This window comes from Anomaloglossus baeobatrachus, chromosome 3, assembly GCF_048569485.1.
Source record: "Anomaloglossus baeobatrachus isolate aAnoBae1 chromosome 3, aAnoBae1.hap1, whole genome shotgun sequence".
Taxonomy (NCBI): Eukaryota; Metazoa; Chordata; class Amphibia; order Anura; family Aromobatidae; genus Anomaloglossus; species Anomaloglossus baeobatrachus.
This window is the reverse complement of record NC_134355.1, coordinates 487061233-487087791: the sequence shown is the minus strand read 5'-3', so window position 1 is coordinate 487087791 and position 26559 is coordinate 487061233. Positions and strand designations below refer to the sequence as shown.

General features: G+C 43.9%; 1 protein-coding gene across 1 annotated transcript in view; it reads left to right on the top strand.

The window, feature by feature from the left end:
• SKIL (SKI like proto-oncogene) overlaps window positions 1-14702 on the top strand; it is a 58272-nt gene extending 43570 nt beyond the window's left edge. Inside the window, exons 6-7 of the mRNA XM_075340635.1 lie at window positions 8554-8778; window positions 12787-14702. Coding sequence (XP_075196750.1) covers window positions 8554-8778; window positions 12787-12948 — 387 coding nt within the window. The 3' untranslated portion in view covers window positions 12949-14702. The remainder of the gene's footprint in view (window positions 1-8553; window positions 8779-12786) is intronic.
• Window positions 14703-26559: the final 11857 nt, after the last annotated feature.

Genomic DNA, 26559 nt, shown 5'->3' with positions numbered 1-26559 from the left:
ATTATACAATCAATGTAACTTTCTTTTTCGCTCTATTGGGAGACCCAGACAATTGGGTGTATAGGCTATGCCTCCGGAGGCCGCACAAAGTACTACACTTAAAAGTGTTAGGCCCCTCCCCTTCTGCCAATACACCCCCCGTGCTCCCACGGGCTGCTCAGTTTTTTGCTTTGTGCGAAGGAGGCAGACATGCAAGCACAGCTCCACAGATTAGTCAGCAGCAGCTGCTGACTAGGTCGGATGGAAGAAAAGTGGGCCCATATAGGGCCCCCAGCATGCTCCCTTCTCACCCCACTTTTGTCGGCGGTGTTGTTAAGGTTGAGGTATCCATTGCGGGTACGGAGGCTGGAGCCCACATGCTGTTTTTCCTTCCCCATCCCCCTTAGGGCTCTGGGTGAAGTGGGATCTTATCGGTCTCCAGGCACTGAGACCGGGCTTCATCCACAACTCCTGTGGAGCCTGATGGATAGGAGCCGATACCGTTCAGGGACATGGCCCTGCATCTTGGAGGTACTCTGTATCCCTATGGGGACCGTGCACGGCATCACCTCAGCTTTGCTGGGTGTGCTAGTGCACCGGGGACCGCGGCGCTGACCGGGTCTATATGTGCCATTACACACTCAGCGTCGCTGAGTGTGTTTATATGTAAGGGCTACCGCACTGACCGCCGTTGCCACGGGACACTGCGGCGCGGCTGGGACTTGTAGTTCGCCGGGGACTTTCACGCGACCGCGCTTTTACGGCGGCCGCGTTTATTACTACGGTCCCCGGCTTCATTGCGGCCTAGTTTCCTTTTTTCTCTCCCGCCCTCAGCCCTGACAGGCAGGGGAAGGGCGGGACGCTGCACGGAGCGAGCAGCAATGAGGGCTGGAGTATGATTTACATGCTCCACTCCCCTCACCGTGCACAGTGTGAGCGCCCGTTTCGCGCTCTTTCCAGGCCACGCCCACAGCTTCCTCAGCTCGTCAGGACGCCGCAGCCATTCCTGTCAGCTCCACCGACGCTGCAGAGAGGGACATATTCATGGGAGACCCAGACACGGTCTCTGGTGGCCTCACAACCGCTTAGGCGGCTGGTAAGCAGCACATGTGGTGCTAGCCCCATGGTGCTGTATTGTATTGGTACATTATTTGTGTACTGTATATAATTTACACTGTATGAGCACAGTTCTTTCTGGCTATATACCCTATTGTGTTACTCAGGGAAAACTATAGCATGGCGCCCACAAAAGGCAGGGGTGCCAAAACACAGGCTTATTATGTTGCCTGCGCCGCATGTAAGACCCAGCTACCGGCAGGTTCCACTGACCCTCATTGTGTACAGTGTTTGACCCCTGTGACACTTCCTCAGCCGGATCCTCTGCTAAGAGGGGCCCAGGGGGAGCCACCTATTGACAATGTCCAGGTGACGGGGACTGAGTTTGCAGCCTTTAAGGATCAACTCTCTGAGACTATGGCTAAGATACTAGAAGCCTTGCAGTCCAGACCGGTATCTCAGCAAAGGGACTCTGTTGAATCATTGTTCCCTGCCCCCCCTCAGTTGGACCAACAATGTCCTCACGGGGTATCTCATACCTCCCAGACGGAGGGTTCGGACTTAGAACCTAGCCCCAGATCGTCTAAGCGGGCCCGCTTAGAATTTCCCTCGACATCATATTGTTTAGGGTCTCAGCGGGGGGATTCTCTGGTTGATGATGCGGAGACAGCTGATCAGGATTCTGATCCTGGGAGCGCTCTCAATCTTAATTCTCCAGACGGGGACGCCATAGTGAATGATCTTATTGCATCCATTCATCAGCTGCTGGATTTTCTTCCCTCAGCCCCTCCGGCGGAGGAGTCAGATTCTCAGCAGGAGAAATTTCGCTTCAGGTTCCCCAAGCGTACACAGAGTATGTTTCTAGACCACTCTGATTTCAGAGAGGCAATCCAGAATCACCATGCTTGTCCGGATAAGCGTTTCTCTAAGCGCCTTAAGGATACACGTTATCCTTTTCCCCCGGAAGTGGTTAAAGGTTGGATTCAATGTCCCAAAGTGGATCCTCCAATCTCCAGACTGGCGGCTAGATCCATACTTGCAGTGGAAGATGGGGCCTCGCTTAAAGATGCCACTGACAGGCAGATGGAGCTCTGGATGAAATCCATCTATGAAGCTATCGGAGCTTCTTTTGCCCCAGCATTCGCAGCCGTATGGGCGCTACAAGCTATATCAGCAGGTCAAGCGAAAATTGAAGCGGCTGCGCCACAAGTGGCTTCCATTACCTCCCAGACCTCGGCAATTGCGTCTTACGCTATGAATGCCGTCCTGGACTCTGTGAGCCGTACGGCAGTTGCGACCGCCAATTCGGTAGTAGTCCACAGGGCCTTGTGGCTACGGGAGTGGAAGGCAGATTCCGCTTCCAAAAAGCGTTTAACCGGTTTGCCAATTTCTGGCGACAGGCTCTTTGGCGAGCGCCTGGATGAAATCATCAAACAATCCAAGGGAAAGGATACATCCTTACCCCAGCCCAAGCAGAACCTCTCCCAACAGAGGAGAGGGCAGTCGAGGTTTCGGTCCTTTCGGGGCGCGGGCCGGTCCCAATTCTCCTTGTCCAAAAGGCCTCAGAAAGAACAAAGGAACTCTGATGCATGGCGGTCTAAGTCACGTCCTAAAAAGGCCATTGGGAGCACCGCTAACAAAGCGGCTGCCTCATGACTTTCTACCTCCTCTAGTAGCATCCTCGGTCGGTGGCAGGCTCTCCCGCTTTTGCGACACCTGGCTGCCACAAATAAAAGACCGCTGGGTGAGAGACATTCTCTCTCACGGTTACAAGATAGAGTTCATCTCTCGTCCCCCGACTCGATTCTTCCGGTCCTCTCCGCCTCCCGAGCGAGCCGAGGCTCTTCGGCAGGCGCTGGGCACCCTGAAGGCAGAAGGAGTGGTGGTCCCTGTTCCTCTTCAGCAACAGGGCCACGGTTTTTACTCCAACTTGTTTGTGGTCCCAAAGAAGGACGGGTCCTTCCGTCCTGTCCTGGACCTGAAACTTCTCAACAAACACGTAAAGACCAGGCGGTTCCGGATGGAATCCCTCCGTTCCGTCATCGCCTCAATGTCCCAGGGAGATTTCCTTGCATCGATCGATATCAAAGATGCTTATCTCCACGTTCCGATTGCCCCAGAGCACCAACGCTTCTTGCGCTTCGCCATGGAAAACGAACACCTCCAGTTCGTGGCACTACCATTCGGCCTGGCAACAGCCCCACGGGTTTTCACCAAGGTTATGGCTACTGTAGTAGCGGTCCTCCATTCTCAGGGTCATTCTGTGATCCCGTACTTGGACGATCTGTTGATCAAGGCACCCTCTCAAGAGGCATGCCAACACAGCCTCGACGCTACCCTGGAGACTCTCCAGAGTTTCGGGTGGATCATCAATTTTCCAAAGTCAAATCTGACACCGGCCCAATCGCTGACGTACCTTGGCATGGAGTTTCATACCCTCTCAGCGATAGTGAAGCTTCCGCTGATCAAACAGCAGTCACTACAGCAAGGGGTACAGTCTCTCCTTCAAGGCCAGTCACACCCCTTGAGGCGCCTCATGCACTTCTTGGGGAAGATGGTGGCAGCAATGGAAGCAGTCCCTTTCGCGCAGTTTCACCTGCGTCCCCTTCAATGGGACATCCTACGCAAATGGGACAGGAAGCCGACGTCCCTCGACAGGAACGTCTCCCTCTCTCAGGCGACCAAAGCCTCCCTTCGGTGGTGGCTTCTTCCCACTTCATTATCGAAGGGGAAATCATTCCTTTCCCCATCTTGGGAAGTAGTTACGACAGACGCGAGTCTGTCAGGATGGGGAGCGGTTTTTCTCCACCACAGGACTCAGGGTACGTGGACCCGGCAAGAGTCCTCGCTTCAGATCAATGTTCTGGAAATTCGGGCAGTGTATCTTGCCCTGAAAGCGTTCCAGCAGTGGCTGGCAGGCAAGCAGATCCGAATTCAGTCGGACAACTCCACAGCGGTGGCATACATCAATCACCAAGGCGGCACACGCAGTCGTCAAGCCTTCCAGGAAGTCCGGCGGATCTTGATGTGGGTGGAAGCCACGTCCTCCACCATATCCGCAGTTCACATCCCAGGCGTGGAAAACTGGGAAGCAGATTATCTCAGTCGCCAGGGCATGGACGCAGGGGAATGGTCCCTTCACCCGGACGTGTTTCAGGAGATCTGTTGCCGCTGGGGGGTGCCGGACGTCGACCTCATGGCGTCCCGGCACAACAACAAGGTACCAATGTTCATGGCACGGTCTCAAGACCCCAGAGCTCTGGCGGCAGACGCCTTAGTTCAGGATTGGTCGCAGTTTCAGCTCCCGTATGTGTTTCCTCCGCTGGCACTGTTGCCCAGAGTTTTACGCAAGATCAGGGCCGACTGCCGCCGCGCCATCCTCGTCGCTCCAGACTGGCCGAGGAGGTCGTGGTACCCGGATCTGTGGCATCTCACGGTCGGCCAACCGTGGGCACTACCAGACCGAACAGACTTGCTGTCTCAAGGGCCGTTTTTCCATCTGAATTCTGCGGCCCTCAACCTGACTGCGTGGCCATTGAGTCCTGGATCCTAGCGTCTTCAGGATTATCACAGGATGTCATTGCCACTATGAGACAGGCTAGGAAACCAACGTCCGCCAAGATCTATCACAGGACGTGGAAAATTTTTCTGTCATGGTGCTCTGCTCAGGGTTTTTCTCCCTGGCCATTTGCATTACCTACTTTTCTGTCCTTCCTTCAATCTGGACTGGAAAAGGGTTTGTCGCTTGGCTCCCTTAAGGGACAAGTTTCTGCGCTCTCGGTGTTTTTCCAGAAGCGCCTAGCTAGACTTCCACAGGTACGCACGTTCCTGCAGGGAGTTTGTCACATCGTTCCACCTTACAAGCGGCCGTTAGAACCCTGGGATCTGAACAGGGTGCTGATGGTTCTTCAGAAACCACCATTCGAGCCAATGAGAGATATCTCTCTCTCACGCCTTTCGCAGAAGGTGGTCTTCCTAGTAGCAGTCACCTCTCTTCGGAGAGTGTCTGAGCTAGCAGCGTTTTCATGCAAAGCCCCTTTTCTGGTGTTTCACCAGGACAAGGTGGTTCTACGTCCGGTTCCGGAATTTCTCCCTAAGGTTGTATCCCCCTTTCATCTCAATCAGGATATCTCCTTACCTTCTTTTTATCCTCATCCAGTTCACCAATGTGAAAAGGATTTGCACTTGTTAGATCTGGTGAGAGCACTCAGATACTACATTTCTCGTACGGCGCCCCTGCGCCGCTCGGATGCACTCTTTGTCCTTGTCGCTGGCCAGCGTAAAGGGTCACAGGCTTCCAAATCAACCCTGGCTCGGTGGATCAAGGAGCCAATTATCGAAGCTTACCGTTCGGCTGGGCTTCCGGTTCCCTCAGGGCTGAAGGCCCATTCTACCAGAGCCGTGGGCGCGTCCTGGGCTTTGAGGCACCAGGCTACGGCTCAGCAGGTGTGTCAGGCGGCTACCTGGTCGAGCCTGCACACTTTCACGAAACACTATCAGGTGCATACCTATGCTGCGGCGGATGCCAGCCTAGGTAGACGAGTCCTTCAGGCGGCGGTTGCCCACCTGTAGGAAAGGGCCGTTTTACGGCTCTCTTACGAGGTATTATTTTACCCACCCAGGGACTGCTTTTGGACGTCCCAATTGTCTGGGTCTCCCAATAGAGCGAAAAAGAAGGGAATTTTGTTTACTTACCGTAAATTCCTTTTCTTCTAGCTCTAATTGGGAGACCCAGCACCCGCCCCTGTTTTTTTGTGTACACATGTTGTTCATGTTGAATGGTTTCAGTTCTCCGAGTTTCCTTCGGATTGAAGTTACTTTAAACCAGTTTATTATTATTTTTTCCTCCTTCTTGCTTTTGCACCAAAACTGAGCAGCCCGTGGGAGCACGGGGGGTGTATTGGCAGAAGGGGAGGGGCCTAACACTTTTAAGTGTAGTACTTTGTGCGGCCTCCGGAGGCATAGCCTATACACCCAATTGTCTGGGTCTCCCAATTAGAGCTAGAAGAAAAGGAATTTACGGTAAGTAAACAAAATTCCCTTCTTTCACTTCCAGGACTTGTGTGAGGTCATACCCATGTGACCAGACGGGGCGGGGTTTCAGCCAATAGGAAAATGTTGCTTTCTGATATCAGCTTTGTTGGCTGAGGCCCCGCCTCTTCTGGTCACATGGGTATGACCTCACACAAGTCCTGGAAGTGAAAAGTTACATCGATTGTATAATACTTATGCTAATTCTAACAGGGGGAGTAGATAACTATGAATTACCCCCCAGATATTATCTTCTCCTCTGCTGCTGTCGCTCAAAAAGCTGCCAATTTTGTAAACTTTACTTTCTTGGATTTCAAAACCTAAACATCCGAACTGATCACTAAAGGTATGTATAGAATCAGCCTGATAGTGCCAGTATAGCACTGGCTTTAGGTTATATACGAAAATCCTGGTGTTTGGTTCCCTTTAAGGAACACTAAATATATATAATGCACAAAATGAAAAAAACATTTTTTTTTTTAATTTTTCCCTTTCATTTGTATCTTTTTTTTGTCTCGTGTTGCAATTTTAAAATAAGAAATCTTTCCTGAGTGTCCCAGTAAATCAGCCATTTTTCCCTTCTTCCTAAGGACAATCTTGTCTGGCTGTAAGACAACTGGCTACAGCAGGAGCCTCCTCCTTTTTCTGTCTGCAGTAGAACACAGATTTAGGGGTACTTCACACACAACGAGATCGCTACTGAGATCGCTGCTGAGTCACGGTTTTTGTGACCTCATTAGCGATCTCGCTGTGTGTGACACTGAGCAGCGATCTGGCCCCTGCTGTTAGATCGCTGCTCGTTACACACAGTGCTGGTTCGTTTTTTTATTGTTGCTCTCCCGCTGATAAGCACACATCGCTATGTGTGACAGCGAGAGAGCAACAATCCTGAATGTGCAGGGAGCAGGAGCCGGCGTCTGACAGCCTGCGGTAAGCTGTAACCAAGGTAAACATCGGGTAACCAAGGTGGTTACCCGATATTTACCTTCGTTACCAGCCTCTGCAGCTCTCACGCTGCCAGTGCCGGCTCCTGCTCCCTGCACACGCTAAGCTAAGCGGTGTGCGCTGGTAACTAATGTAAACATCGGGTAACCATACCCGATGTTTACCTTAGTTACCAGTGTCCGCAGCTTCCAGACGACTGCTCCGTGCAAGCGCAGCGTCGCTTGCACGTCGCTGCTGGCTGGGGGCTGGTCACTGGTCGCTGGTGAGATCTGCCTGTTTGACAGCTCACCAGCGACCATGTAGCGACGCAGCAATGATCCTGACCAGGTCAGATCGCTGGTGGGATCGCTGCTGCATCGCTAAAGTGTGACGGTACCCTAAGACACAAATCCTTGGTTAAACCCTGTTCCCTGAGCAATCAGATCAGCAGGAAATTACCCATGTGTTCTCTGCAGGATTTTTACTAGACTGCATGATCTTCTACATTTACCTGAAACATTCAAACGGACAGTAGTGAACAGTACATAACCTATACTAGTCCACAATATGGACCTGATACAACAAGACTGACAAAAAACACTTACTGCATCTGGAGCAATGGACAAGTGGCTTGTACATCGTCACAAATCCTGCTTCCGTCATTACTAGTGTAAGGTTTGTGGTGTGGCCGTGAATGCTACCGCACATCAAGCCCCTGTCCTGCCTCAGCTCTGCCAACTTTGGCAAAAAATGTGCAACTTTCCAAAACTTTTTAATTGCCGAATAATTTTCCCGAAAAATGTGTATCTTTTGTGAATACCTTGCTTTGCATATCTTTTATTGATCTCGAGTTACAGCTTGTATTGTAGTCTGGACCTGCATTGCCAAGTCGTTAGGCTTCAAAGCTGAAATCTTATAAGCCTTTCTGTGGGCTCAATGTTTTCGCAGAAGCAGAACTTGTTTTTGGTGATTTTGCATTTTGGGAATGGTATTAATTACACAAGCACTGTACATTATTCAGACACTGTCCCACTGCCCCATAGGAGCCCAGCACAGCTACTAAGGGTATGTTGGCTGCTTTCATCAACAAGCAGCAGATCTATAAAATGCAGTTCTGTGATATGATACAGCAGATATGGCCTGTATTTACCAGATCTGTAAGCAGCATAATGTAGAGAAAGAGACCCTGATTCCAGAGATGTGTCACTTTACTGAGCTGTTTGCTGCCATTTTGATAAAATCAATGTTTTCTCTGCTGCAGATCTAGGAGTTATACAGAGCTCATGAATATGCTGGACTACCTGGTAGCACGCCAAGTAGTCCTCTAATGATAAAATCACTGAATTTAATCAGCAGTAGATTATTAAAATGACACTATGTAGCCTAGTAAGTGAAATACTGCTGGAATCAGGATCTCTGCGCCTACTATCTGCTGCTCTCAGATTAGGTGGCAAAAACCTGTTGACAGATTCCCTTTAATTCTATCGCCAATAAAGAAAAGGCTTTTAATAGACTGTAGCTTGCGTTTATCTTTGGCCTTATATGAAGGTTTCTCTCTGATAGGAGGTTGAGATGCTGAGTAGCTCGAAAGCTATGAAAGAACTGACAGTGGAGCAGCAGAACCTGCAGAAAGAGTTTGAATGTTTACAGACAGAGCACATGCAGAAGATGGAAGAGTTGTATGACGAGCAGCGAGACCTGGAGGAGAAGCTCAAACAAGTTAAGAAGCAGAAATGTTCCTGTGATTCTAATGCAGAGCGGGACAAGGAGACACAGTATGCAAACCAGGTGAGCAGACACCCCATAGACTCCCATCTTGGGGCAGCTTACTTCCCTTCAATGACGCAGAGCTGTAATACCAGACACAACCCATGGCACAGTTTCTGGTAGAAATAAGCCACAAATCTTGCACAAACCTTTTGTCACCCCCCCTCCCCTCACCTACAACCACCACTAATTCTAAGAATGACTGGCACCTGTCACCAGATTTTTACCTATTAAACTAAAAAATCTCCTTCTGCATCTCCTGGGCTGCATTCTATGAAGGTGCACCTTGGCCCTGACTCCCCTTTCAGACCCCAAAAATAACTTATAAATCTTGACCGTTAGGTATTCTAATTACCTTGGTTGGCCAGATGGGCGGGCTCATTTTCTGTTCCTTTATCCCCCTCCTGCTGCTGATCGCCGTCCTCCTTCCTTGATTCACGGGATGACGTCCTCAGTCATCCTCCTCGTTGCATTTACAAATCTCGCGCCTGTGCAGTTAGGCCGGCTCGCGCAGGCGCAGGTCGCTCTGCATATTGCGGGCAGAGCAGAAAACAGTTGCCCTCACTCGTGCCGGAGCATTTTTTTTTTCTTTTTGCAAACTCTATGCTGGCTGTCATATGTCTTGCACTGAGGAGAGGCTTCTGTTGGGCCACTCTGCCATAAACTAAAAAAATAAACAAAAAGAAACTTTCAGCTCACTGATCACAGGAGTCCCAATTCAGTCGGAAGGCAGAGGTAGCCACTAGTAAGGCTGAAAATTGATTGAGAAATTCAGCGCAATCCCATAATAATCTTTACAAATTCCTGCTTTATTTAGTTATATCCATAAAATGCAAGAGTGGGACATCCAACTGAAATACGTGCCAGGGTAAGAGTGACTCATTTCGACAAAGTGTCTTAGTCATGGTCTGAGCCAGAAGAGTTCTGGTGGTGCCAAACTTCTTCCATTTAAGGATTATAGTACCTTGAGTACTGCAGAAATTATTTTGTAACCTTGGCCAAATCTGTGCCTTGCCACAATTCTGTCTGAGCTCCTTGGGCAGTTCTTTGACCTCATGATTCTCAATTGGTCTGACATGCACTGTGAACTGTGAGGTGTTACATAGACAGGTGTGTGACTTTCCAAATCAAGTCTTATCAGTTTAATTAGACACAGCTGGACTCCAATGAAGGAGTAGAAGAATCTCAAGGAGGAACACAAGGAAATGGACAGCATGTGACTTGAATGAGTGTCTGAGAAAAGTGTCTGAATACTTGTGACCATGTGATATTTCAGGTGTTTTTTTTTACTAAATTTAAAAAAAATTCTACATTTCTGGTTTGTTTTTGTGTTTCTTTTTGTCAAGATGGGTGCAGAGTGTACATTAATGAGGAGAAAAATGAACTTTTTTTGAATTTACCAAATGGCTGCAATGAAAGAGTAAAAAATGTAAAGGGGTCTGAATACTTTCCGTACCCACTGTATGCTTTGCAGCTTTTATTAATCTGAAAACATTTTTTTTATAAACATAACCGGTGTTGAGTGAAACCTATCCAAAAAATAGATCCCTTTCTAGTTACAAAGGGGAGCAATACTTGGACATCAGATGAATATTATAATATGGCACCCCTGTGAATGTCCAAGGATTGCTCCCCTTTGTATCTTTGGGATATTTTTTTTTATATATAAACTAGTGGGCAGTTTGTCTCAAGGTCCTCAACAGTGATTGCAATGTATATGCATGTACTATTTTTGTTTTTTCACAGACCATGACGTTGGCTCTGGTCCTATGCTACAGGCCCTGTTAAGGCTATGACTCTGATTCATGAGGGCCTTTTATTTTCTGGCAGTTCTTGATGATGGGGCATGGTAAAGGCAGAGGCTCCTGATTCATGAAGAGGTGCAGAGTGGTCTGTAAACCGCCAGAAATATTGCTCCAGTCATGTGTTGGAGTGAGGTTTCTGCTGTTGGGAGCACCATATCCTGTGAAACAGTAGATGATTTGGGGCGTCACGCCAGCATCCCACTCGAGCTCCATTTTTAGTAGAGCTGGGAAAAACTAAACTTCACCAAAATTTGGAGGCTTTTAGCAAAGTTGCACCTACATTTTGGAACGCTCCAAAAACGTTGGCGTATTTATGAATTGTACCACCATTTGAGGGCTTTAATTTTATTTTTATTTTTTTTTTGTGTGTAAAAGCTTTAATTTATCAGGTCCATTGTGACAACAGTAAATGCTTGATTTCTGTATTGAAGTAGAGAGCTGTATTCATATCTCTGCAGATGTCGAACGAGCAAAACAATTGGTCATTGGGTGCAATGATTTTTAATGATTCCTTTTACACATAAAGATTGAGGCCAATAAATGAATGTCGATTGCCAATCAATTATTAAATCGCCAATTGTTTAATGGCCTCTTTTTAGACCAATGGACAAATATTCTGTGCTCATAGAATATCATATCAGCTGCACAACGTTACACAAGATGTGCTGCCTATAATCCCTTCTAAGACCACTTACAGTGAACCTGTCAGGTGCAATATGCACCCAGACCCACAAGCAGTTCTGGATGCATATTGCTAATCCGACTGTATACACTAGCATAGATGGAGATCTTTAGAAAAAAAGTATTTCTAAAGATCTTTATCTTATGCTAATGAGCGCGGAACTAGTCCCCTGCTTGTTCCCCGGCCAGTCGCCCCTCATTAGCATGTTAGTACGCCCCTGTGGGTGTGCTAACATGCTAGTGAATACGCAGCGTCACAGGATGATCTCACTCACCTCTCTACCGCCATCGCTGGATTTCGGCTCAGTGCACATGACCCCGGAGTTTGGGTCATGCGCATTACTTCAGTTTGAAGCCAGGACAGGCTTCATAGTGCGCATGACCCAAACTCTGGGGTCATGTGCACTGAGCCGAAATCCAGCGATGGCGACTGGGAGATGAGTGAGATCATCCTGTGACGCTGCGTATTCATTAGCAAGATAGCACACCCACAGGGACGTACTAACATGCTAATGAGGGGTGACTGGCCGGGGAACTAACTCCCAGGGGACTAGTGCCCACGCTCATTAGCATACGATATTCTAGTGTATACAGGGACAGTTAGGCAGGAATTACTAATATACACCCAGAACTGCTCGGGGTTCTGGGTGAATATTGGACCTGACAGGTTCCCCTTCAGTAACCTCTCCTGACCACTGGTTGTTCTTCTTTGCCGGGTAATTGTTGGCTCATTTAGACAGCCAGATATTTGGGAGCAAGTGTTCCTATTGGTCATAAGCCAGCTTTAAAATCATTGGCAGCACATGGCCCTGTATAAAAATATTCTGTGGGCACAGAACAAATCATTAACAGTTGTTCTAGGGATATAGAATGCTCACCGCCCTGTCAAAGGGCAGAGATTGACCTCCATTCCACTTCTATATCATTTAGCTGCCTGGATCGGCTCATCTAAAACGGCCATAGCTTGCATCCTTTAGGAATAAAGATCTGGACATGTTAAAATTAAAGGAGTATTTCCATCTCAAAGATCCTATCCCACTATAAAGTATGTGTAATAATGGCAAACATTTCCAATTAGAAATGTAGTATAGTTCTCCTGATTTAGCTATGTTGCTATACCTCATGTGCAGGGCATGGCAATAGGTTTTGTATCCATGGTTACAACCACTAGCAACAAATTCTCACTGAGTGGTTGTAACCATGGATACCTAAGGTGCAATACCCTGCACATGAGTTAAGAGACTTGGTGAATTAGGAGACATATACTACGTTTCTCATTGAAGGTATTTGCTAATATTATACCTACTGCAATTCGGGATAGGATCTTGGAGATGGGAATACCCCTTTTAATCTTGGGCAATCTCACATTCCTGTGACCTGTTGAGGCGATGTTAAGTGACTACTATACACTTTACAAAACTGACTAATTTCAGTAAGGTAGTTGGTTTGAGTGACATTGAAGAATTGAATGGCTTCTGTGATTCCCTTTAATATGAATATGATCCAGAATTATGGATGTGATGCGTTTTCTATTTTCCTGCAGTTGACAGAACTACGACAAAGATTGGATCAGGCAGAGGCCGACCGAAGAGAACTGCAGGATGAACTGAGGAAAGAGCGTGAAGCCAGGGAAAAGTTGGAGTTGATGATAAAGGAGCTGAAGCTTCAGATATTGAAGTCTGCGAAGAATGTTAACGGGGACTAAGAAGATGCAGCTCACTGTCCAGCCATGACACTTAAAACAGGGTTTATATGGCGATCTGGACTGAATTGTGAGTGGGTTAAAGTGCTGCATACATGGGCAGGGACAAGATTTTCCGGGAAGTATGAAATGCTTGATTACACATGCGAAACTTGGAATAATGTCACAGCTGGGATATCTGCCTGCCTAACAAGTACTTGCCCAGCTAAGGTTTTCCCGCCAGTTTTGACCCCTGTAAAATGCAGTAAACTTTTCATCAAGTTGTTTCCCAGATGTCCCTGGTAAGACTCTTCGGAGCCCTTTTGGTGGCCATGGCTCATTTGTGTTTTGAGAGATTTTTGATCTCCATATTCTCCAGCATTACATCATAACTGCACTTTCTGTCCCCATATGTGTGGCAGCTGCTGGACATCTACTAGGTTATCCATACAAAATGCTGCTACTTGTTTTATCTTGGACTGTGTTACCGGGTGTTATAAATGTTCTCCATTTTTGAGTCGTCCCATAACCACGTCCAGCCCTCTGGGTACATTGATGGTAACCTAAGACGTCATGATGTTTCACCATCAGTAAAATTCTTCTATGCATTCATTGACATTCAGTGATCATCTTCCAGCATTCATAATGTTTAATGTCGCCATTTTTAATCCTCGATAAGCTACAATGTCTTTCACCCATGCACCTATTTCCTTTGCTGAGACTTCAGCACCCTAATATGACAAAGGCTGCTGCACCCATGCAATAGGTTAGACTTTTTCATGTCGTATTTAATCCTTTTCACCTGGATTTCCTTTCTATATGACTTCCTGTCTTTCAGTTTCAGGATTGAGTGTGTAATCTACTAGATGCTCAAATACACTTCATGGATGTATAAATTATAGACGAATACTTGCCTGTAGCTAATCATTAATGCTCCTCTGGCATAAGCAATATCGCCCTTTTTGATATCACTTCCTTTAGGTTTCAGAGTACTGCGGTGGACAAAAAATAATACTTTTTGCTAAAGTCTATATACTGAATTTAGTTGGCCTCCTGTATCAATCCTGGTCAGAGCAAAACAGGCCTTACAGCAATACAATGTGAAGTCGCGTTCCCAGTACAGATTGGTTTCTCTGGCTAATTTAGACCATTTTTTTCTTTAGACTATTTTAATATATTGAGGCCTCATTCTCAATTCAGTTTAGATGTATTACAAAGAGGTGGTAGATTGGCAAGAAGACCAAGCCTGGATCTTTCCATGTATTTCTAGTTAACTTTAAGGCCCCCATACACATTGGACTGTCATACGGTACCACTGATATTGATGGTTCTCTGCCAACAGTCTGATGGGTATGTAAATCTCCCAACTCTTCTCCCATGCTCCCAACAGGTGCGGTTGGCCGATATAAGGATCTACATTGTCCCTTTTTGGACTTAGGCTATGTTCCCACGTAACTTTGTACCTACGGATATATCCACAGGTACGTCCGCAGATTTACTGCAGCTGCTCCCCGGAAACCGCAGCTATTCATAGCTGCGGGATTCCAGCAAAATAGCTGCGGTAAACCTGCGGATATTCATGCGGCTTCCTGCGGTAGTCCCGGCCTCTATCTCCATAGTGGAGGGCCGATAATTCCACAGGTATTTCCGCATGAATAATTGACATGCAATTACGTGCGGCTGTGGGACATCCGCAACATGGACCCAGCACTCCCCATGTACCATATGATAACATGGGGAGTGTCTGTACTTGCTAAAACCTGCGGGTTTTATACAGAAAATCCAGATAAATCCGCAGGTTTTCCGTGGCAAATTCGGTGGGTACAGAGTCTTGTGGGCATATCTCCTTACAATCCTTTTGTTCTCCAGGAGATAAGCTGCTTCTATTGGAATCTGGCAGCAGACAGAAGGGCTCGGAAGAGCAAATGCTCCCATGTATGGAGTCCGAGAGACACTGCCGGCTGAACAACCAACGGCCACCAGCTGCCTATTGTGTATACGGCCTTCAGTTACTTAGGTCTAACTTGGGTCCCAAATTTGATATTGGTGCTTTTTTGAAAAGGCCCTAGCTCTTTGTAAATTGTTCATTTTTTACTCAACTCTATTTATGTAGTCAAGTCAGAATTTAAGTCTCAAACTCCTAGGAAAATGTCTCAGTGCAGTATCGCATGGTTTTTTTTATTTCGTTTTGTTTTTTTTTTATTTTCCATATATAAACATTTCCAAGGTTCACTTGTAGTGGTTTCTAATGTGATTTTATTTTTTTTTATGTATTTTTTTATTTTTTTAAATGGGCACCACAAGATCTTGACCAGCTCAGAACTGTCCTACATTTGTGATGTGCCAGCATTTGATTGACAATGTTTTCTCCTAGACTAAGGGGTGGGTTCTACATCAGTCTACTCATAATAATAGCTCCCATTTTGAAAGGTGTATTCACAGCTGAGAGTGACACCGGACATATGAGCGCTGAGCAACCTGCAAAGCTGTAATGCTTTTTTTAATTTTGAGAGAGGAGAAAGCAGATTAGATTCCTTTAGTAGCAACTTGTCTTCCCTGAACAGAAAAGAACCCTCCTCTCCCTCGACATCATGGGGGAAGTCAGGTGACCTCCATACACATCAATGACTTGCTGGTCCTGCCAGCTTTCAGCTAATGTATATTAGGCAGAATTGTAGAATCTTTCACATGTACAGAAATAGGTATATATTTACTGGATAGAAATCTTGTGTTTTATTTTGTTTAAACAGTTTTTTATTAATTGTAATAGAGTTCTATCTAGTGACACCTGGCATCACATACATTGATGGCCTGTAGCCAAGGCATTGTGGTTAACCCACCTACAGACTTCAAGTTCATTATGGCTGGAAATTCATGATCACCTTAAGGACACCGGGCAGATTGTCCAACGACTGGGACATCATTTCAGCTCTAGGAGTGTTAAACGACAAGGTGCCGCACCACTACTCTAGATTCACCTTTCTATAATCAACTTGGCCTATATGTTTAATGGTACATCCACTCTGGATTATGATACGGCAGATTTCATTGTGGATTTGTAGCATTCTTCCCTTTTTGTAGGTTATAATGGAATGGGCTGGACTCAATTCTGTTGCAATCTACAGCATATTCTATACTTGTGAACATGCTCTAATGGTGCATGGTATGACGGCTGCAAATCTGCTTTGCCAACCGGTTGGTTGGTAATGATGGACAGCCTAAGCTCCCATTCACATGGCATTATGGTTTTGTATTGTACAGAGATGAGATGGTGTTGCCGTAGAAGTCCATGGGGCTGTTGTCATACCTCCCTATTCAATAGTCTTGAATGAATAATCCTTAAAGCATGAGACCCAAACTATTTGATTTCTTAAACAATAGTTGCTCCCACTTTTTTTTTTGTCTGGCCCACTCACCCTTATTACTATGCTGTAATAATACTCTATATATTCTATTATGTATATTTTGTTTTTATTGCAAATAACACTTTTTTGGTTTTTATTTATTATCGTCTGTTGTGTAAATACACCTTTTATTTAAGGTAGAATATTTTTGGGCATATAAAATGATATAAATTCATGATCTTCTTTTCTACAGATTCTGAATGATCGTTGACATTTTATTTTGTGCTAGTGGCTTTTCTTTTACTGTATATAGTGTAAAGATTTTGCTGAATCAACATCACCTTGCTCCGAAAGCTTCACAGAACATACATTGATTGCTTATGTATGTAGGCCCCCAAGCCACCTGTAAAGACGATATACTCTGTATTGTCACGTGGTGTATTTGATACAGCATGCTTTTTTTGTATAATTGTGTAAAGTGTTTCGCTTTTGATACTGATGCACAATTCCTAATACATTGACTTTTTTTTTAAGACTTTAAAAATTAATATAAAAGATTGATTTGCCAAGCCCAGCTTATAAAAAGGCTTAAAATGTCATTAGTTTTTATTTTTTAATATTTTTTTTTTTAAGCAGGTGTATAGGCTGGAAAAGGAAACATCATTAATTTTGATACTGGTAATATCTGTAAGAATTCTATAATTGTAAAATATGCGATGCAAACATGCCAATGTTTGTGATTTGAGATATTGTGTTTAAAAAAAAAAAGAAGAAAAAATAGCAATCATCTTCATTAACACAGGGGACTTTTTATGGGGTCCAGATCGACATGTTTATTATTTGATATTTGAGCTTTAATTTAAAATCTCATAGCAATAGATATTACATATGTACACTGGCATGATTAATCCTTAACCAGGGCTCTATTGGAGTAAGAATAAAATAAGTGTCAAGTCCTCAGCTATAAATGTTTAAGGTTTGTCATTAATGGGAATTTGTCTGTAGGTTTTTGCCATGTAATCCAAGAGCATAATAGTGTAGGGACAGAGCCTGATTCCAATGATGGATCACTTGTGTGGTTGCTTGGTGCAGTTATGATTTCCTGATTCTTTTTGTGTGCTCTAAATATACCAGTACAAAGGTATATGGAAACTCTGGCACACAGGCATATAGAAAAAAATTGAAACATACAGAAACTGCTTGCAGTGAAATATTTTAATGTCTTCTTTTTCGCAACCTGTTGGAGGGACTATAATATCTGTTTATCAAAAAGAACACATTAAAATATTTCACTGCAAGCAGTTTCTGTACTTTTCAATTTTTTACATGCCTGTGTGCCAGAGTTTCCATATACAGTGGAACCTTGGTTAACAAGAACAATCCGTTCTGGGACTGTGCTTGTTAACCAAGTTACTCGTTCAGCAAAGCAAGATTTCTCACAGGAAATCATTGCAATGCAGACAATTCATTCCACAACTTGTTAAATGTCCCATCGTGGTCCCTTGTTGTGCCATTCCACACATGCACAAACACACACGCACATATTATATGCTCACCTTCCTTCCGTTCCATCGCCGGCCTGCTGGGACTTGCTATTTGCTAGCACAGGCTGTGTATTGGGTAACCATGACTACGAGGGAGGAACTTCCGCACTCAGAGCACTGACGTCAAAGGCAGGAGCCTCTGATTGGTCAGCGCACTGCCTTTGAGTAGCGTCTGACAACGGAAGTTCCTGCTTCGTTGACAATGGTTACCGATACACATCCTGGAGTGGCGAATTACAGGACCCAGGAGGCCGGCGATGGAACGGAAGGTACATATTATATTATGCTCACCTTATCTTCCGTTCCATCGTCAGCCTCCTGGGTCTTGTAGTTCGCCGCGAGGATAACTCCCTCGTCGCGATGCATCGGCAAACTACAAGAACCATGAGGCCGGCGATGGAATGGAAGGTAAGATGAGCATAATACTGTATGTGTCTGCATGCGTGCGTGTTTGTGTGTGTTTTGTGCATGCTTGTGTGTGTTTGTGTGGACTGTAAGAGCGGGTCAGAGCGCAGTGGATGTACGGAACCGGAAGTGTGTGCGGTGAGTATTTTGCTTGTACAGCAAAGCTTTCTCGTAAACAGAGTTACAAATTTACAGAAAGCTTTGCTTGTTAAGCGAAATTCTCGTTAACTGGATTACTCGTTAAGCGAGGCTCCACTGTACCTTTGTACTATTTGACTCTAGAGCACCACCAACAAGGTAGTAGAGCCAGACTTCCTCAATGTTTGTAAAAATACCAGTAGTCGGAATTCAGAAGCGTGTGTAATCCCACCACTGATTAGCAGCTTGCTGTTGCTGACAAATTTGTAGTGCACACAGGAACCTGCCAATCAGTGGTGGGGTTATACAGATTAGCTTTACTGACGGACACGCAAGACCTAGTCCTCTAATGAGGTCCTGCTGATAACCATGCAGAAACCACAGCACTCAACCAGCCCAGTAAGTGACGCGTACCTGGAGTTGGGCTCTTTGCTCCACAATATGCTTTTCTCAGAATAAATGGCAAAAACTTGCTGACAGAGTCCCTTTTAAGGCATATAGAATATGTAATATATCTCCATTAGTGATCGGGGCAATAATATGCTGCAATGAGCACAGTACATGAAGACTGACTTATTACTCAGGGAAGCAGTAGTTAAATGTTTTAGGGTGTCCTGCTAAATGTCTACTTAAGACACTTATAGCGTGAAATATTGTTGTCTGCTGCACATTTTGACATTTTTGGTCCCCAATAGTTTAATATTGATCTATGTAGCTATTAAAAATGCTTCACCTATATTATAGCCATTTTATTCTTTCTAGTAAAAAAAACCCCCACTCACAATATACTGAGAATAGGAATATTCATTTTGAAGCCTAAAAAAGTAACATGGGAAACTAGCCATGAAGATTATTTGCCATGATGATGATGATTTAGGCCTTGGCTACAATGACTTTTAATAGCGCAGTTAATGTTCATCCAGTTGCATACAATAAAATGTATTGCTTGGACTGTGTGGTTAATATGAATCCATACTGCTATAATAAGTTGCAGTGCTACGGCAATATGCTTCTCTGCATGTAGATTAGTTGTATAAAAGCGTGTTTTGTTTTTTTTTTGTTTGTTTTTTTTTAATTTGTGTAAAGTGCAGGTTTCTGTTGGTCATGTAAAGATCTGCACATGTTTTGGATCGGTGTGCGCATGCGAGCTGCCACTGTGTAAATGGGTTTAGAAATGGATGGCTTTTGCTAATGACAAGAATGTGTTTTTCAGAACCTTTAAACTTTGCAGAATGGGTACAAGGCAAGTATCCTCCTTGTTGTGCCTGTTGGAGGACAAAATGTTGGGCATCTTGGCTTTGTTCGTGACACTTGGTTTCTTATTATACAGGGAAATATAACGGGAGAAGCCCACTTTGTTGGAAAACTGAAAGCGATGTTCTTAGAAATGCCACAAAATGTAATCATATGAAATTGACTTTATGTATGTGTTATAGTCACTCCCTGAATCAATACCCACAGAGAAGCAGTGGCTGCTACCCCCAAACTTGATAGGTGTTTAATAACACGTCACACAATTGAATCTATGCGCACTGTAAAGAATGGGTGATGAAAGAACGAAGTATTTTTTTCTGTGGATTGTGTTCCCCTTTTTAGAGCAAACTATTAGTTTGAAATGAACTAGAGGCTACTGCTCTATTAATATATGGAAGCTTTGTATTTGTTTAGGTAATTGAGTTGCCCATGAGACCCCAATAGCCATTTACTTATGACTTTGCATATATGTAAATGTGCATGGTTTGAACTTGTCTTTTTTTAGCTATCTAAACTGTGGTTTTGTCATTGGAACCAGTCCTTGAAGCATCTTAATAGCAAAGGTTAGCAACCTGCAGCGCTTCAGCTGTTGTGACACTACAATTCCTAGCATGCCCAGACCGCAATCTGACACGTGGCTATTGGCGCATGCGTGAAGTTCTGAAGTAGCTGGATTGCTGCAGGTTGAGGGCCACTGATCTAGATAATGGATGAGCAGTGTATGTTCAGCCTGGCACTGTTCATAGCCACATGTCAGATCACAGTTGTAGAGAAAGTAATAATCAAACAGTTGCTTAACTTTTACCGCACATGTAGAATATTTGCTCGTCCCAGTAAGTGACAGGGGAATGTCCTGAATATGAAGATTGTGCTGAACACTAGTTTCAATCTAATGATGCCAGATAACTGATGTGATTACATCAGTAACTATCAGGTCATCTGCAAAGCATTATTAAAGTGAACTTGTTTTACTCTGAAACGCGCCAGTGTCTTGGATGACTAGTCCGTGGCATGTTCTTGGTGGCTTCTCCCAGTGCAGTTTCCCTAGACTTACGGGTTTCTCCTTACATATGTTTGTGTATGGGTAGAGATTTATGAGTCTAGTGGAGCCGGGTGGGGAGAAATTGCCGCAGATCAGTCTCTTTAACAGTCATGACAGACACACAGGCCCCATTTTGGTTTCTCAAAGTATGTAGTCTTCTGAAATGTGACTGCAAAACATGGCTGCGATAATGTAACCAGTGTGTATTTCGGCTTCCTGCGGTTTGGGCAGCATGAATCAACACACAGGTTCCCTTAAGGGTCGTTTCACACATCTGGCATTTCGCCGGATTGACGGATCCGGCGCACTCCAGTTCAGTGTTAATACTGAACAATGGCATAGCGGCAAGCTCCGGTCACGTGACAGCATGTGACCAGAGGTTGCTGCTATGCCACTGTACTGTATACACAGTACTGGAGTGTGCTGGATCCATCAATCCGGCGAAATGACGGATGTGTGAAATGGCCCTTAGTCAACTTGGGCTAGTCTCCTGCAGTCTATCGAAATATATCAAGTTGCCCAGAAGTTGTGTATGCAGTTGTGATGTCCTTTTTCATATGACTGTTTAGCGCATTTGTCAGGAAGTATGCAAGTTGCATGAAAGTTTCTCTGGAAGCTTTCACATATTACCACGATTACATTTGAGTCCGGTTCCAGAGATTTTTTTTTAACGACTCCCCAAATGTTCATTATCTGTTAACCCGGACCAAAAAGCTACATATGACCTGTTTCAGGTAGCTGTTTTCATGAGGTTGGGGGTCGCCCTGAAAGAAGGGTCTGTGTGGCTAGAACCACAGAATGTTACAATCCTACACGTTATTTATTTATTTATTTTTTTTTGCTATATACAGGAAACTTGGCTTTGTATATTCTCCTTTCTCCCATTATATAATTAGGAATATTTATCAATCATTTACCAGTTTATTAAATAATTTTCCTGCACTGCCAAATATGACATGTAAGAGAGATTGTAGAGATAACTTATGGATCTTTCCATGCTGCTAACGGTAGACAAGAGTATATGTAGCTTGCATAGATTTTCCATTCTTGCCGATGTATGAAGATATATTTAATATTCGAAAAATTATTTATCTTTTTATCTAGCTCTTTTCTTTCTTGCCTAAAACATTCATCCAGTCATGTAATTGGTTGCAAATGGATATTCAGTGCAATAAACGCCTCAGTATGTATGTAGGAAGATGGGCTTTTCTGTATCTAAACTATGTTGACATTACGATAGAGGCCATAACATTTTTTGGGTAACATTACAAATTTTAAGATAAGTAAAGAGATACTGTTATATTTTCTATAAAGTCGTGAGCTGAAAGACCAATGTGTTCCCTGCATTGTGCGGTTCTGTTATTCCTTTGGGAAATTTGTATCATACACATTATTGAAATGGTGTGCCCTTTCACAATATTGCTTACTCTGCACTGATATGACACTGAGAAACCACCGCATTGACAAGGGCATTAATAGTTGTCTGTTTATGCAATCATTTTCCAAAGGAATAACCATATTAGCGCAAAGTGTGTCGCGGATTGCAAGTAAAAGTTACAAAGCCTGTAGAAAAGCATGGTCTTGCTGCTCTCTTCCTCCACAGCAAAATCTGCTTTTGGTGCACACCACTATTATATCCAGGAGCTAATCCCTTGTAACTTACTATCTACTTGCATTCAATGGGGGAAGCGGTTCCATCTTTGTGGCTGCACCATAGGTGCTGGAGCTTCTTTCCCCCCTTATTTTTCATGGCATTGTTCTTACCATTGCCTAATGGCTTGCCTGCTCTTAACGGAGTCTGCCTCTGTTATGCCTTTATGTAGCATGACAGACAGCAGGATAGGATTAGAAACAAATCCACGTCGTATAATGCATCTGATTGTTTCTGCTGATGGAAGCTAGTCGCACTTCACGACAATTAGTAAACAGCAATTTAGAGTAAAGAGACACACATATATATAGTGGCTGGCACAATATCAAATGAAGAATGTTGTGTTTAGAGGCCAAATATTCTGCCAGTGTCCTGTATTAATTATATATAATGATATACAAGACATTTCTGCTAAAACAAATTGTTTATCCAGGGCTCTGTAGCTATTGAGTCCAAAGGGAGGCTTCTAACATCAACGGGTTTTCTAGTAATATTGTGTTGTGCAGCTGGCGTGCTGGTACAGAGGTTTGATCCCTAAGAATATTCCTCGCTACTTTTGACATCGTATATGCAACAGATTAGCCGCTTTCTTCATTACTATGTGGTTGTTTCTCAAGATATGGCCCTGTATATTAGTACTGATACTAAGGCTACCAATGTAGTCACATTTTTGCAATGTTTCCTATTTGACAGACTAGAAAATGTGTTTTGTTTTTTTTTGTTTTTTTACCCCTTTTTATTGGAACTTAAGAGATGCAAAGTGTCCTAAAGTTAAAGCCATAATGCAAAACCTAGCATGATAAATTATTTATGATGACTTTCCCTCTGAACCCATGTTTTGTAATCTACATGTTCTTGTATCTATCTCGTGTGATTTTGCTAAATTACTCCTTTATAACAAAATAAATGCATAGTTCTGATTTATCTGATAGTAATGTAGAGATGGGAATTTCCTGTGCACCGACCGACATATGCAATATGCATACAAGCCCATATATTCCCATTTTGGCCTGGTATTTTTTGAATTGAAGTTGACTCTGCTGCTGCTTCCTTGCATTGAAGGTCCCACTGAATTTGCAATTTAATGCACATTTGCACAAGTCCGCACTACTGCATTAGATAACGCACACACATGGGAACTCATCATGTATTATTTTGTGTATGCCTTTTAGGAAAAGAGATCTATTTGAGGATGAAGAAAGATGTTATTTTTCAGTAAAGCTATATTACGTTCTCATGCATACTCTTCAGAAGCTGTTTATGTTGCATGATAACCTATGTAAAATGTGAATTATTGAATAAAGAGCATGTATAATACATTGCTTTGTTACAAGTGATATCTGTAAAATGTCTGAAGCGAAGAAAGTGGCTGTCAGACAGCACAGCTCTCCGCTTTAGGATATTTGCCAATGATGTATATACAGATCATGCTTTAAGTAACTGTGATTGTGAATTACATGAATCAAAACTGTCCTCTACCTCACAAGAAACTAACAGGTGTTTTATATGGTTCGAAACAATACAAAATGCATTTATCTGGTCAATCAGTTTACAAAATGTGGGAAAATCTATATTGCAACATTGCATACTGTGCTTTCTGCTTATACCTCAAAATGTATTTTTGTGCTGGTCTCCATCGTCATTCCTTGTAAATATGAAATGCCACTGTTGGATTCAGATCTTAATAAAACATGATGTGGTGACTTTCTATTGTTGCACTTGTTTTAATTTGGAAGCTGGGTATCCATATTATGCAGCAAATGGAAAAATCTTGGTAAAAAGGAGCACCAGTTTCCATGCAATGGACAAAACAATCTGAATACTAAAATATAAAGCTCTTGCACATTAATATCTATCTGACATTGAACGTATCTGTATGTCATATTTTGCAGTGCGTTCCTGCAAATGGACATACTGGTATCCTGAAAATTGTACTCAAAGTAACACCCCCTATAGCAATAATGGACATATTTAGATTAAATTGTTGATACATTTGCCTTCCCTAGATTACCACTGGATGTGACCTAAAAGCTGTCAGTTACTCAGATGAAAGAGGTAAATTGTTTAAAACTGCCTTTATTCTTCCAAATTATTTATATAAAGGCATCTGTTGCACATACAGTGGGTACGGAAAGTATTCAGACCCCTTTTTTCACTGTTTCATTGCAGCCATTTGGTAAATTCAAAAAGGTTTTTCTCATTAGTGTACACTCTGCACCCCATCTTGACAGAAAAAAAACTAATTTAGACATTTTTGCAAATTTATTAAACAAGAAAAACTGAAATATCACATGGTCATAAGTATTCAGACCCTTTGCTCAGTATGGAGTAGAAGCACCCTCCCTTTTGAGCTAGTACAGCCATGAGTCTTCTTGGGAATGATGCAACGGGTTTTTCACACCTGGGTGTGGGGATCCTCTGCCATTCTTCCTTGCAGATCCTCTCCAGTTACATCATGTTGGATGGTGACTGTTGGTGGACAGCCATTTTCAGGTCTCTCCAGAGATGTTCAATTGGGTTTAGGTCAGGGCTCTGACTGGGCCAGTCAAGAATGGTGACAGTTATTCTGAAGCCACTCCTTTTTGTTATTTTAGCTGTGTGCTTAGGGTCATTGTCTTGTTGGAAGGTGAACCTTCGGCCATGTCTGAGGTCCAGAGAACTCTGGAAGAGGTTTTCTTCCAGGATATCTCTGTACTTGGCCACATTAATCTTTCCTTCAATTGCAACCAGTCGTCCTGTCCCTGTAGCTGAAAAATACCCATAGCATGATGCTGCCACCACCTTGTTTCACTGTTGGGATTGTATTGTCCAGGTGATGAGCAGTGCCTGTTTTTCTCCACACAAACCACTTAGAATTATCACTAGAAAGGTCTGTTTATCTCATCTGATCAGATAATTTTAATTCTCATAGTCTGGGAGTCCTTCATGTGTTTTTTGGTTGTTTTGGGTTTTTGCAAACTCTGCAGGCTTCCATATGTCTTGCACTGAGGAGAATAGTATAGGATAATATCTGGCTCACAGTAGGTCAATTGGTGCCACCGGGAAAAAAAGGCCAATATAATATTAGAAGCCAGGCACACAACAAGTAAACAAGAAAAAAGAGGATATGTATTTCTTTTGATCTGCTTTTTTATTCGGGCAAAGGTTTGAAACAAAATAACCTATTATTTTTGTTTCAAACCTTTGCACGAATAAAAAAAGCAGATCAAAAGAAATACATAACCTCTTTTTTTCTTGTTTACTTGTTGTGTGCCCGGGTTCTAATATATTGCACTGAGGAGAGGCTTCCGTCGGGCCACTCTGCCATAAAGGCCAGACTGGTGGAGGGTTGCAGTGCAGTGACTTTGTGGAACTTTCTCCCATCTCCCTACTGCATCTCTGGAGCTCAGTCACAGTGATCTTGTGGGGTTTTTTTTAGGTTTTTTTTTTACCTCTCTCACCAAGGCTCTTCTCCCACGATTGCTCAGTTTGGCTGGATGGCCAGGTCTAGGAAGAGTTCTGGTGGTCCCAAATTTCTTCCACTGTGCTCTTAGGAACCTTGAGTGCTGCAGAAATTCTTTTGTAACCTTGTCTAGATCTGTGCCTTGCCACAATTCTGTCTCTGAGCTCCTTGGGCAGATCCTTTTGACCTCATGATTCTCATTTGGTCTGACATGCACTGTGTGAGCTGTGAGGTCTTCTATAGACAGATATGTGCCTTTCCAAAGCAAGTCTTATCAGTTTAACCCCTTAACGACCGCGGGCAGTAATATTACGTCCTAGTGGTCATAATGTTACTGCCCGCGGTCTGCTGCCGGCATCATGCCGCGATCGGCACACATGTCAGCTGATTTTCACAGCTGAGATGTGCGCCTGCTAGGCGTGAGCAGAATCGTTGTCTGCTCGTGCTGTTTAACCCCTTAAATGGCGCTGTCAATATGTGACGGCGCCATTTATAACGGCATCGGCGGTAAACATGTACTTACCTGCCAATACCGGAAGTCACGTGACGAAGTCACGTGACTTCCGGTGATTGTCATGGTAGCACAGGGTCATGTGATGACTCCTGTACTACACAGGAATTACTTTAATTGGGCCCAGAGACGAGTGAAGCAGAAAGTAAGCGTATCTGCGGTTTACAGCTGTGTAGCTGTGATCAGCAGATAGAGCAGAGCGATCGGATTGCTGATCCATGTAGCCCTCTAGGGGGACTAGTAAAATAAAAAAAGTAAAAAAAAAAACGTTTTAAATTAAAAAAAAAATATATAAAAAATTGAA